Below are 13,953 nucleotides of genomic sequence, written 5' to 3'. Positions count from 1 at the left end.
CGTGTGACGTGGACGGCGCGTCGACCGGTCGAATGATGGTTTTGCGTGGCAATTCAAGCGCCGGTTCCCACTCAGGTTAAAACCGCCCGGTTGGAACGTACATGTATAGGGCCCCTTAGAAACAAATGTCTTTATACTCATGTTTCATACCATCAGGAAATGTCCTGTTACACTGTATCTTCTGCGCTTACCATTTGATGAAATAAAGGATTCTTCTATCAGACATTATCGGCTCTCCTTAGTTTTGTTGTTGTTTTTTGTTCTGGTGATTTCTGATGACAGTGTGTATAAATCATCTTTGTATAAGCAAACACACCGGCAGTATGACTAAGACTAAAACTCTTTTTAACCTTTATTTCAGAACATTGAAAATGTATAAAACTATTGCAATAAGACATGACAAGGTAAGAAAAAAAAAACTAGTTGATGCTTTTCGTACTTTTTTTCCAGGGTTAAAATCCTGATCTGATTTATATTACTCAGTTTTTTTTCCAAAGAAATAAATAAGCATACCCCCTTTCCCATCTCCAGTCTGTCTCTGACCATGGCTTGTAATGTACTACAGTGCATTTATTTTCCTTCATGTCACAGGGTGTGTCTGATCATATCCTTGTCTTTGTTTGCAATACTTCATGTCTTATAAGATACAAGTTTGAAGTTATAACGCACTTCTCTGGACGATAAATAAATAATGTTTGTATTATATTTCTGAGGACTATGTTGCACCACTCTTTAGCCTTGTTTAGTAATGAAAAAGTAACATTTTCATGAGCAAAAGATATCCATGGTGTATGATGTCAGTGCAACATATTACACTGCACAAAAGAGAAATAAATACAACAGGACTTCCTTCATACCCCTCCCCTCAAAAAAAAAACCCAGACAAAACTTAACCAAACTCACAAGAGCAGCGCTTGCATTCACTAGAAGAACTGAAAGATGAACTCCATTACAAGTTCGGTTACAAATCCAAGGGAAGTAATCATCACTACAACCTCAAAGAAATGACATGGTTGTATCCCTTCCCACTTTCTTAAAGTCATGTAAATGCATGCTCAGGAGCCACCTTGCGTTTAGGCGTAGACTACTGTACTGATCATACTGGAAAGGTAATAAACAAGACGAGGGGCTGAGATGCAAACCCCGCTGAGGGACATTTTGAAAAAGAATCGAGATTATTTTCTTACAAATGCACATAGTTACAGGCTATCAGATGCACAAAGTGTTTTCAGCCAAAACCTAACACATACTTCAGAAAAGCCACCAAAAAATCTTATGCATGCTCCTGCGTATAGTAGCATCAAAAACAGCTGAGTTTCTCAAAAGTGCGGAAACCATGTAGCGGGTATTTCATCTCAGCCCCTCATACACACATACATGAACACAGCCATACACACTGGCACTCGGTCGAACCATCAATGCAGACAGAGATGTTTTAGTAAAAGTTTTACGGCACTTGCAACAAAATAAGGTCATATTAGTGCCGAAGACTAGAAGTGTTACAAGAGAGTAACAAACACAAAAAAGGAGGAGAGATAAGGACAATAGATGTTTTATAGGAAAGAAGAAGCAAACCACACCAGAGCACCCGCCAACCACCCACAGACAGAGATGAAGTGTCAAAATTGCAATTGTGATTGTTACCGTTTTACACCCCAATCGAAACTATTAAACTAATTAGGAGGAAGGCTGATTTGACCCTGCCTGTTGGGACCAATGGCGGAAGAGGAGGATAATGCATCCTAGCAGGCAGACGGCAATATTCAATTAAAAAACTTCCTTCCTCAGGAATCAAACACATGTCTTCTTCGTTTGGAGGCGAAAAGCCTTACTTCTACACCAAAAACACCGGAGAGGAAGAGACATTGGCTTGCTGTAAGTGGTAGACAATGCAAAAATGAACACGACATTCTACCTGAAACAACATCCCCCAAAATGAATGAACTAAGAACAAAGAGTCCGAAAGTGACCTTTCACTTCAAAGAATGAAAAGTTAATTTTTATTTTTCAACTAATAATAAGCATACATATCACTGGTGATTTCAATATTTGCTACACCTTATGCATGGAAACAACAATTTTTAGATATCTCATATGCAAACTGAATGTGCCAGATGTTTGGGTATGGGCATTCAGCTTTCAGATACATACAAAGCTGCTCAATCAAAAACAGATTTATTGAGTTTTCTTTGGTAAAGAAAGAGGCCCATTTTCTAACCACAAGCTAGGAAAGAAAATTTGAAGATCATGAGACACCTGATGAAGCAGGAGGGAAAAAGGAATAAATGAACTGTTCCTTTTGCAAGAATAAAGACTTAAAACAAATCTTACAATAATCTTAATCTTACTTGAGAAGCACAGAGTACAGCACACGACTTTAAGTATAAGGAATAGTTTAAGACTTTATTTAGCTGCGCTGCAAAAGTTAACCCTTTTTCCACAAGTTATTCCTTTGTAGGGAGTTACTGATCAAACAACAAGAAAACATGCATCCCCACTGGAAACAATTGTTAAGGGCTGTTCATGTCACAGTACATTGCCCTGAAAGTAGCCAAGAAAACCATGGCACTACGTTGTAACCCAGACCAGTGTGCGTCTCTCTAACATTCAGTAATACATGGGGTTGTAGGTGATCCAGTGAGGTTTCTGCTGTAATTTCTCTGCCTCACAAGTCGTGAACAAAGACTTGAAAGTTTTTGTGGCCCTTGGGTCAGTCTGTATGGTCCCTCCAGTCTTGCTCTTGCCAGATTTCCTCTCTTCTGCTGATTTGCCGTTAGTGAGAAGTTTACTGGAAGCACCTTTTCCAATGGAGTGTTTCGACGGCCCCACAGAACTTTTAGATTTCCTGTCTGCTGTGCCATTTGAAGACGCATCAGTGGGAGGAGAAGGTGACTCTGAGTGGGGGGAAGAAGAAGAGGACGACTGTGCATCTGAGCGTGGTTTCTTGCCCAAACCTGAAGTGCTCGCCTCTGAAAAATAATTGATCGCAAGTTTTTTCAAATAAGTTTGCAGATGAGCTGATTAAATTAAGACCAGACAGAAAAGAAATGATGCACGCTTTTAAAAACTAGTTGATGCCATCTTTTTACTTGTATGTAATATCTAAACATAAAAAAGCATATTAGTAAAATGACAATTAAGTGGGGCCAGGACACAGCAGGATTTCTGCCAGCAGCCTACAAAAAAGCAAAGAAGTATGAGATTTCTGCAGCACTCACATATACACCTACTATATAAATATGCAACGTGTTTTTAATATTATTTGCTTTGCCACAGGGGATAGACAATGCAACTCCACACAATAAATAAGGAGGAACAGAGGCAGAAAAAAAATCATTTTTCTCAGACAGAAAAGAAAGTTACACATGCAAAAATGATACAGAAAAGGTTTCACTCATGCGTTCACAATGGTTTATATTTAAATGATATTTTTCTCAACTTCCCTTTCTTCATACCATGGCAGAACATGAAAACCACAGTAGAACACCCAAAAATCATCCACTTAACTCACAGGGATATAAATCACATAATCAAATATAGTTGGCCAGCTGATCAGATGTATCAAGTTTAAAACATAAAAATAAAATAAAAATTGTATTTTTATTCAGTGGTATCAGTTGAATGTGCATGAGAAGTATTGTCGAAATTCAAACTCTATACAGTGGAATCCTGTTATAATGAGAGGGAGCGGACCGGTGCGAAATGTGCGTTATACCAGGATTCTCGTTATAAGGGATCCAGTAATAAATTCAAGGGAATTAATAAAGTAGGCCTAATCTAAGAGTTTTGTTGGTCTATTTCTTTTTTGTAATCTCCCCTGATGATAATTTTGTTCAACATGACCTCTAGGTCTTACTTGATCAAAAATCGAATCAGGTTTCTTTCTCTAGCCCTAGTTATGTTGACAGCTTGGCGTTGGCGATCAGAAAAAAAGGGCTCTAGGCTAACTCGCCCTCTGTGTTGCCTTACATGTCACCACACCCTGTGGTGCGTTGCGTCTGCTTGCACACGTCACACATTCGCTCCATCCATCACAGCATTGAGACCTCTCCATCCCCGCATCAGAGAAGTGAGAGGCATGGTAGATCTGATAATCTAGACTAGGCTGGCGTTCCCCTTATCTGCGCATACCACACCCTCCCCAATCATTCACTGCGGCCTTCATTGTTGGCACACGTGGGCTCTCCCATTCTTTGTTTCGCTCAAGGAGTTGTAATGTCCTTGGTGTTGCTAGATCACCAACTTCTCAACTGGGGAGGTTTTATATATTTATAACTGGCCTGTGCGCTGTGCACAGCAGCAGCAGTATTCCGCAATAACCGACCCGCTTGTTGATCCGATTGTGCTATAGCAGTATTTATTTACAAAAATACAGACGGGAAAAAACAGGGTTTTAGAATAGTGTTTTTATAACAGACTTCTCGTTATTTCAGTACTCGTTATAAGTGGACTCCACTGTATGTTTATAATCAAAGCAAGAAAAGCTACATAATACAGGTACAACTGTTAAAAGAATGAAAGTTTTTTCACCTTCTGGAAAAATTTTGCTTATTAGGCTTATACAGTTAAACATCTAGACAAAGTATGCATTACAATAAAGACCCAAGAAAATACCCACCACTGGCTTCACTGTTGGCCAGCTTGTGTTTTCCAGATTTCTTGGATTTCTGGAGAAGAAATAAAAACAACCATGAGTGTTCTTTTCCTCCAAGGTCTGGGAAAAAAAGTTATTCCTCTAAAATAGCTATCATGTAAGAGTGTATGGGGTATGCAAATATGACCATCCCTAACACAAACACCAAAATTAAAACAAAAATAATAAAGCACCCTAACATAACAGAACATGTACTGGAAAAGGTCTATGAAATACTTGTGTCCACATTCATTTCTACTGTTACCATTGTGCTTTGAATTTGAATAAAAAGAAACCTACTAAGACAATAATGATCATTTGGTGACAAGAAAAAGCAAGAGAGATAGACAAATTACAGAGGGATAAAAGAAAAAAAATATAACAGTGGCATTCTCCAACCACTCAACACAAGTTGTCAATGAAACCAACACAAAAAAATTCATATTGTCCCTAAATTTGGGGGGGGGGGGGGGGGGGGAGAAACATGCACACAAACATACTCAGCAGGCAGTTAATCTCAAAACTTACGATGCCAACACTCAAGATCATGACAACATCAATTAGTGTAATTAATTTTCTTATGTTCAAACAAGTAAAAGCAAATAACCGAACACCAGCGGTTTAACAATTGGCATAAAGTTCCCTCACCTTTGCTGCTTTAGCTAAAGCTCTGCGTTCTTCCATCTTTGAACGGAGGTCAGTCACTTCCTCTTCAGATCCATTCAGAAGGATCACATCCTCTTCCTTGTAACTTTTCCCACACTGATAACAAGAAAAACCCAGCAATTTAAAAAGAAATCAGACAACACTTAAATATGTCCAGCTTGACAAGTGTTTGCTTTTGGGTATAATTATTTTGGTCTCCTTTTACAATTTTTGTTATCAATTCAGAGACCAGATAAATCAACAACATAATAAAAACTCAAACTCATTACTACTTTTCAGAGGATGAAAAGTACCCCAGCTTCAAAATTAAAAGGACTGTCCATTTCAACTATCAAAGAACACCTTGTCCATTTCACTCTCTGAAAAATGGACCTAAACAATAAATAAAAAAGAAACTGAGAAACACACATTTTGTAGTATACTCTTTTCAGTTGTTTTAGTTTTAGTAAAGTTTTACGGCGCTCGCAACTTCATAAGGTCATATGAGCACCAAGGGGTGGATGTCAACACAGAAGTCTTTACAGAGAATCAGGCTTGCTCAGCTTACCTCTCTAGCTTCAACAGCACAAAGTCTACTTCGACTATCAAGGCACCCCAGAAATAGAGGGTCAAAGAGCGTGACAAACATACAAAAGAAGTACAGGAAAATGATAGTAATAATTAGGAAAGAAAAAGCAGAAGTTCCCTGTTGCAGTTCAGGCACAGCTATGAGCATGACATTGATGAATCAGCCCATTTACAATTCTACTGTGCATAAGAACATGTCTATGTCGCCCCTTTGGGAATGGCCTAAAGACACTTCAATCAGAAGCACCATCTCGAAGGGTACTCCTTTCAGTACAAACTAGCCTGGCTTGAAATGTTTACACATCAGTCTACTGCAACATAACCTCAGGAAGAATAGATTTGCACCGCAAAGTTCAAGTTGGCATTCATAACAAGTGCATAAGTTTGACTAAAGAGAAGCACATCGACAGAATAATGGTAACTGTATGCAGAAAAAAAACGAAACAGATAAAAGGAAACAATAAAAGAGAGAGACGAGAAAACCTACCAGCAGCATTCTCCAACCACCCATCAAGAACATGATGTAGAAATATAAAAAAAGAAGTAGAAGAATATGACCACAGTGACAATCAATCACCATCTGCACTAAGGAGCAGCACTTCTTAAAGTTTAGTTTTAGTAACAGTTTTACAGCACTTGCAACACAAATAGGTCATATAATAGCAAAGATTAGGTGTGATACTAGAGAGCAACCAAAAAAAAAAGTATGATGTGAGATAAGAATGATAAATCTTCGATAGGAAAGAAGGAGCAAACCACACCAGAGCATCTCCAAACATTTGACAAACAAAAGCGCATTCTGGCTAAGCAACGCATTAACAGCAAAACATCAAGACCCCTGAGCCAAAGAGTTGAAGGCCGAAATCCAGTATAACAGTCCTCACCTTATGACACACCTCCGATTTGACCTCTCGCAGCGCTCGCTCTGACATGACACAGCCACACGTCCAGATGAAACTAAATCTGGGGACAAGAAAAACAGCAGAAGAACAACTGTCAGTTCACCCATGAATAATAAAAATCAAGTCGTGTTGTGCAATTGTAGCAAATTACAGAAAAATAATGCAGTCCACTGGCTCCATAAAAATATCATTGATTTCATTACATCATTTAATTTACTAAGTGACATCCCCAGCATACAATGAATAGAAAATACAATGTTGCATAAACTGACCATAAAAATCAAAGTTCCAAAATGATGCTATATTTACCATTATTGACACAAAAGTTTTAAAATTAAAAGCAGCACCCTGTGTTCTGATGCAGACCAATATAAAAACCAGTGCACCTTTCGTTGTAGCACAGAATTGAACGGCACAAGCTCAAATGACAGGTCGCCAGTGAAAGTGAAAGATGAAAAGTAAGAAGAAATGTGAGTCCTCATCCTAAATGCCCACCTAAACCTCTCAGACCCTCATCTCATTCTGGCATGCACTCACCTGTATTTCCCACTCATCTCCAAACCAACCACTGGACATATGAAATCAGACTTGCTTGTGTCAATGAAGGCATCACCCTTTTCAGCACCATTAGGACGTCTCTCTGGGTTGTCAGTCAGGTTCAGCTCTTTAATATCCTGAAGCAATGAAATAAAAATAGTTTTCAGAATGTACAGCACATTGTCCTAGTTCATAACAGACAAAGAATGATATTTAAAAAAAACAACATTTTAAGGGTAAAATTTCCACATGTACATACAACACAGAATGGAACAACACCCATTATTGCACAGCATATTCCGCTTGATAGAAAGGCAGCCAGCATTCAGCGATCTTTACAAACATCAACACCTGACAATCTCATATTGAACAATAAAGATATAAATTACAATAAGAACTTGCAACCACTTTTTCAATGAAAACCAAGCATTTCAGTTCACAATATTCAATATTTTTTGGATCTACCGTAACAAAGACTAAGATTAGATTAGTGACCAGCAATAAACTAGACAAATTCAGTTTGATGACTTTTGCCTGAAATTGTAAACAGGAAACTTGTTATCTATTTGTTCTTTGAAAGCACAAAATCTAAGAAATTATATAACAGAAAAAAAAATCTTTATACACAGCATAAAAAGCATTTTCAACACACAAAAAAAAATCAAATAAATCAGAGAGTGTAGAGGGTGTTTTCATTCTCCTGCTTTTTTCTCTTACCTTCAATCCCCTAATGTGGTCAAACTGTGCAGCAACCTCAAATTTGCTCTTGTCCAAGAGAAATTCAAGAACAGTCTCTTTGTTGTACAACCTGGAAATCCAATATATTGGGAAAGAATGAAGTATAGAATACAATAGAAAAACATAACTAAATAGGCCTGGTCTTACCCTTTTCCCTTTGATTTTTAAAGTTTTGACAATTTGGAAGAAATTTGAAAAAGAACCATTAACTACATCCGCCTATCCAAGCACCTGGGGTCATTTTGAACCCAGGGGTTGTATTCTTCACATTTTAGAATACTTCTAGAGCGAAGATCTCTTTGAAACTTTCAGTATTTCTCAAAAAATATTTTTGACAGACTGCTATGCAAAGCGTACGGATCGGATTAACGAGTAAATTTCCTCTTTGGAAAGTGGTGGCACATACTTTCCCCACATCGTATGGATACGATAGTAAAAGATGACGTACGGATACGGTTAATCATCTCTGCAGTATACATAGAGCATTGTGCCAAAATGTCAAAAAAGATTAGAATTCCCAAGATACACTCCCCCAATTTTTTAGTTAGCACGTTTTGCAGACCTTTAAAGAATGAAATCATGTCTATGTTTTAACATCATGTCTGCTCATCCCTTCCACAAAATAAGTAATTAATTCACAACTATCAATTCTGACAATGATGCATAAAACTACAAAACGTTACAAAATCTACAATCTCTTCACTGAACACAAAGATATTTATATCAAAATTGACTAAGCAGTGTGTTTCTGGGAAAATACAGGCCTTCTGGTACGACACATTTTCAACCTTTCTGTCCTTCCGAACAGAGTTCATGTTAACTTTAGTCGAAGGAACTATTATTATCATATTTTCTAGTCGAGGCAGTCACTTTCCTAGCCTAACTAGGAAAACAGAGAACAGGAAAAGGTTGATTCAACAAACAGCATTTTTACTTCAACAGAACAATTTTTCCAAGTCTAAAACAACAATGTTAAAAAAAAAAATTATAGGCAGTCACAAAGAGAAGGAAAAAAAAAGATAATCAGGCAACATAAACAGCTGACAACAATCTCAACTATTAAGGACCACTGCTTACCTGCCCAGTTCACAAGCAACTACGGGCTTGACCAGGGCCTCTTGGCTTATGGCACAGTGCTTCCACTTGAAAGCAAGTACAGAATCCTTGTCTTTCTGCTCAGAAAAAAATAAAATAAAATAAAATAATTTAACAACAAAAGTGAGTTCACAGAAGAGTCCAGTCTAGGGCACTGAATATCTTTTTTATAAAGCTATATATTGTGTTTTATATTTTATTCCTAGAATTAAGGCTTTAAAATTAGGTAAGAGTAAGAGAATAAATTCTATTAACTGCTGACCTGTAAGAATGATGATACTTACATGAATATTTATTTAGCTACTTTTCTTTTTTAATTAAAAAAACACATACGAAAAGAAAAAAACCCACAATGTTTGAAAATTAAAAATCTTTTAAAGAAAATTCTTTTCAGAAACATTAAACAGTGGGTGTCGCATCCAACAAGGTCGCCGGGACTGGCTTGTTGTCCTCGTTGGATCCGACCTCTCGTTGAACATGACTAAGGCTAAAGAAAAGAAAGGAAGTTATTATATTACACGATGTACCAATACCACTAATTAAAACCGTTGTTCCCCCTGATGACAAAAATCTCAAACAGCATCAATGCGCGCATGTTTGAGCTGTGTTCTGACCATCATTTCTGCATTAAATTTATTTTTTTCTGAACACTTCTCATGTGGAAACATACCCTCTCACATCTAGGCCTAGATCTACATAAAGAAAAGGCGGGAGCTTGTATTTTCTGATCAGGAGAAGAAAAGAAAATTGAAAAACAATGAGGGTCTCAATCTAGATCAAGACCTACCCATCCAGAGTTCATCCAGTTTCACACAGCCACATCGCACTCTCACCCATCCCCTCAGGCTCTATCCCTACCGTAGGCTGACCCTCGCCCATCCTCTTGGCTTTGGGGCCCATATTATTAGGAGGCACACTAGGATCTAGCAATACAATGTGTTAGGAATGGAGGATGGGCCTTGTGCTTCGCGTGAGATGGAGAGAAAGGTGAAAAATTCTTCGCTTTTGGGGCTGTTAGTTGCTTTTATTTGGTTATCGCGACCTCGTTGAAAGCGACTTCAGTCTGTTTGCAACCTCCTTGGAGCTGATATACATTTACAAAGAGATATAGAGGAAAAATTCCGGGATTAAGGATTGCCTCATTGGAGCCGACTTCTCGTTGAATGTGACCTCGTTGAATGCAAACCCACTGTACAATACATTTCAATTTCGCAAAGACAACACTGGAATGGTTTTTTATAAAACAAAGTGGCTAGCCGTACTTAAGTACCGCTAGACTGAGAATCTAGTCGTACTTAAGTATGGCTAGACTGCCAGTCTAGCCGTACTTAGATCTAGGTTTGCCCCTATCGACTCAAGCCTGTAAGTACACAGGTCTCATTAGATCTAGATCTAGTAATTATTCAGGTTCAAATACATGCAAGTCAGTAAGGCACCTTTTGGTTTTGTCTGAAATACAAATTTTATACTTTAGGCATTGTAAACTAAAAATTTCATTTACAATTCAGCCATCAATATTAAGTACGGCTAGCCTGACAGTCTAGCCGTCCTTAAGTACGGCTAGCCTAGCTGTCTACCCGTACTTAAGTACGGCTAGACTGCCAGTCTAGCCATACTTATCTTAGGCCCTATTAACATTAAAAATCAGGAGGTTTAAAATACATGCACTGTCATTTAAAAGGCACCTGGTTTCGTCTCAAATACAATACTTTAGGTACTGCACACTAAAAATTTATATTTTCACAATTCAGTAGGCCTACTTTTTTTTTAATGGTCAGTCTAGCCATCATATTTAGAATTATAAGTTCGGCTAGACTGCCAGTCTAGTCGTAATTAAGTACGGCTAGCCTCTTCCTTGTTATATTTGGTATAGAGTACGAACGAACCTGTAAATTAATCATTATATATAGGAAGTGGCTATTCTCACCCGCCCGGAAGTTTTCGCAAGATCTACTCCTCCCCTCTTCTCTCTCTCTCTGTCTCTTTCGGAGTCTATCGGTGTGGACGATCAAATTGACCAAACAAAGTTTAAAAATTATGTTAAAATACAAAAGTAAATTAATTTGGATGTCTACAAAGATGCTACGGCTATTTAACTTTTCGAATCGAGCCGAACTACGCGGGTCGCCATTTTGTTTTGCCCGGAAGTTCTCGCGCTACTCCTCTCTCTCTCTCTCCACTGCCCACAGACAAAATTGTATGTTTTTAGTAGGCTACAGTTGTAATGGAACGTTTGTTCACGGCACAGAATTCTACAATTTTTCTGTTATCACAGTGTAGAATTCTGTGGTTCAGGGTGAACGCAAAAATTGTTGGCCTAGATCTAGGCTATAACGGTGAACGCGCACCGGGTGAGAATAGCCAAAAGACTCGCCTGCACTATTCTCACCCCCGGGTGAGAATAGAGGTGGCCATCATTATAACATGCCCTACAACCAGTTTGTCTCCAATTTATACAATTGTGTTACATGGCACAATGGAATCAGGCGCTCATCAATTTTTGAGCATGTGGATGGAGTCTCATAAATTATAATTTGTAGAGCTGCTTTAAGTTTGTTTTTTAATGTAGAAATCTATATTTTAGTGATGAAGAATGGAGGAGGGTGGGGGGGGGTTAGATCTAATCGTCTAGCGTTTTATGGCAAATTTCGTACACTTCCATCTTTGGTGCCATGCGGTTGGCTATACTTAGATTTAGACTAGATGTAGTCACGTGATCGGAGGGGAATCCTGGTCTGACGTCAAACAAGATGTGCGTCGTACCTAAAAATAGTTTGCGTCTTTCTACGTTTAATCGCATGTAGTCTCACCTGGGGTGATAGTGAGAGGTTGATCGTATTTTTATTCTCACCCCGGGTGAGGATAGCCACTTCCGACTCAAAAACAAACACGTGTGTTTTCAATTTCAGGCGAAGAGTGGGGCGATAGCCCCCAACCAGACCAGACTCCAGACCCAATCCCATCCACACATATCAATGGGTATTTCATTTGGCCACCTCTATTCTCACCCGGGATGAGAATAGTGCAGGCTTGTCTTTTGGCTATTCTCACCCGGTGCGCGTTCACCGTTATAGCCTAGATCTAGGCCAACAAATTTTGCGTTCACCCTAAACCACAGAATTCTACACTGTGATAACAGAAAAATTGTAGAATTCTGTGCCGTGAACAAACGTTCCATTACAACTGTAGCCTACTAAAAGCGTACAATTTTGTATGTGGGCAGTGGAGAGAGAGAGAGAAAGAAACAGAGAGAGGAGTAGCGCGTGTACTTCCGGTCAAAATAAAATGGCGACCCGCGTAGTTCGGCTCGATTCGAAAAATTAAATAGCCGTAGCATCTTTGTAGACAACCAAATTAATTTACTATTGTGTTTTAACATCATTTTTAAACTTTGTTTTGGTCAATTTGATCGTCAACACCGATAGACAGTATTCAGAAAGAGACAGAGAGAGAGAGGGGAGGAGTAGAACTTCCGGGCAAAACAAAATGGCGACCCGCGTAGTTCGGCTCGATTCGAACAGTGAAATAGCCATAGCATCTTTGAAGACGATCAAATTAGCTTACTTTTGTGCTATAACGTAATTTTTTCTTGGCTTTTATCAAGAAAGTGGCTATTCTCACCCGCCCGGAAGTTCTCGCAAGATCAACTCCTCCCCTCTTCTCTCTCTCTCTGTCTCTTTCTGAATACTGTCTATCGGTGTGGACGATCAAATTGACCAAAAAAAAGTTTTAAAATGATGTTAAAACACAAAAGTAAATAAATTTGGTTGTCTACAAAGATGCTACGGCTATTTAACTTTTCGAATCGAGCCGAACTACGCGGGTCGCCATTTTGTTTTGCCCGGAAATTCTCGCGCTACTCCTCTCTCTCTCTCCACTGCCCACAGACAAAATTGTAAGCTTTTAGTAGGCTACAGTTGTAATGGAATGTTAGTTCACGGCACAGAATTCTACAATTTTTCTGTTATCACAGTGTAGAATTCTGTGGTTTAGGGTGAACGCAAAATTTGGTGAACGCACACCGGGTGAGAATATCCACAAGACTCGCCAGCACTATTCTCACTCCGGGTGAGACTAGAGGTGGCCTTTATCAATTTGATCATCCACATCGAAAGAAAGTATTCCAAAATGAGGAAAAACAGGTCTTGTTTCAAACCGGGTGAGAATAGCCTACGGCCGCAAGTCTCACCCAGGGTGAGAGGTCGATCGTATTTCTATTCTCACCCCGGATGAGAATAGCCACTTTCATTTCATTTTAGGGATTAGGAGAGTTAGATCTAGATCTATATATCTAGATCTCTACAGACTCTAGTTCTCTAGTAGTTAGATCTACAATAGATATAGAATATATAGATCTAGAATCTATATCTAGATCTAGATATATAGATATAGATCTAGGTCTAGTCTAGAATAAGAATAGAAGACTCGACTCACCTGTTCTGGTTTCTTTTTGGTTCTCACCAGTTCATCTCTCCTTGGTATGGTACCTCCGTCACAACCCATAGCGCTCTCGACCTTATTTAAAAGGTAGATATCAATATGTCTAAATCTACAATTTATAAGCCAATTTAATTGCTAGGCTAGAGTCTAGATCTATTTCTATATCTAGATCTAGAATATAGATCTCTAGATCACTGTCACTACTAGTATTATAACACAGCGTTTGTCGGAACGGAAGTAAACAGTAAACACGACAAATTAGAGAGTAGAGCTATCAGTACTGTTTTCGCATAGAGATCTGGATCTAACATATATCTAGATCTAGAAAGATATAGATGTGATTTGAAAAGCTCAATTATTGATCAACATTAGTAA

At 38.6% G+C, this 13,953-nt stretch overlaps 1 protein-coding gene across 1 annotated transcript; it reads right to left on the bottom strand.

Moving 5' to 3' along the window:
* Positions 1 to 1,960: 1,960 nt before the first annotated feature.
* LOC101848711 (replication termination factor 2) lies at positions 1,961 to 13,832 on the bottom strand. Its single transcript, XM_005090064.3, has 8 exons — positions 13,573 to 13,832; positions 9,121 to 9,215; positions 8,023 to 8,113; positions 7,306 to 7,442; positions 6,751 to 6,829; positions 5,282 to 5,395; positions 4,619 to 4,667; positions 1,961 to 2,969 (listed from the first exon to the last, which is right to left on the bottom strand). The coding sequence occupies exons 1-8, from the start codon at positions 13,639 to 13,641 to the stop codon at positions 2,608 to 2,610; spliced, it is 996 nt and encodes a 331-aa protein (XP_005090121.1). The 5' UTR covers positions 13,642 to 13,832; the 3' UTR covers positions 1,961 to 2,607.
* Between the last annotated feature and the right edge of the window lie 121 nt (positions 13,833 to 13,953).

Source organism: Aplysia californica, unplaced genomic scaffold (genome assembly GCF_000002075.1).
Source record: "Aplysia californica isolate F4 #8 unplaced genomic scaffold, AplCal3.0 scaffold00012, whole genome shotgun sequence".
In the NCBI taxonomy this organism is placed as follows: Eukaryota; Metazoa; Mollusca; class Gastropoda; order Aplysiida; family Aplysiidae; genus Aplysia; species Aplysia californica.
Note: the sequence above shows the minus strand (reverse complement) of the source record. Positions and strands in the feature narration are given on the sequence as shown.

Coding starts and splice junctions, on each gene's coding strand:
- LOC101848711 (XM_005090064.3), bottom strand. CDS start 13,641: ATGGGTTGTGACGGAGGTACCATACCAAGGAGAGATGAACTGGTGAGA. Junction 6,830..7,305: donor GAGATGAGTGGGAAATACAG/GTGAGTGCATGC, acceptor TCTTGTCCCCAG/ATTTAGTTTCATCTGGACGT. Junction 5,396..6,750: donor AATCGGAGGTGTGTCATAAG/GTGAGGACTGTT, acceptor TCTTGTTATCAG/TGTGGGAAAAGTTACAAGGA.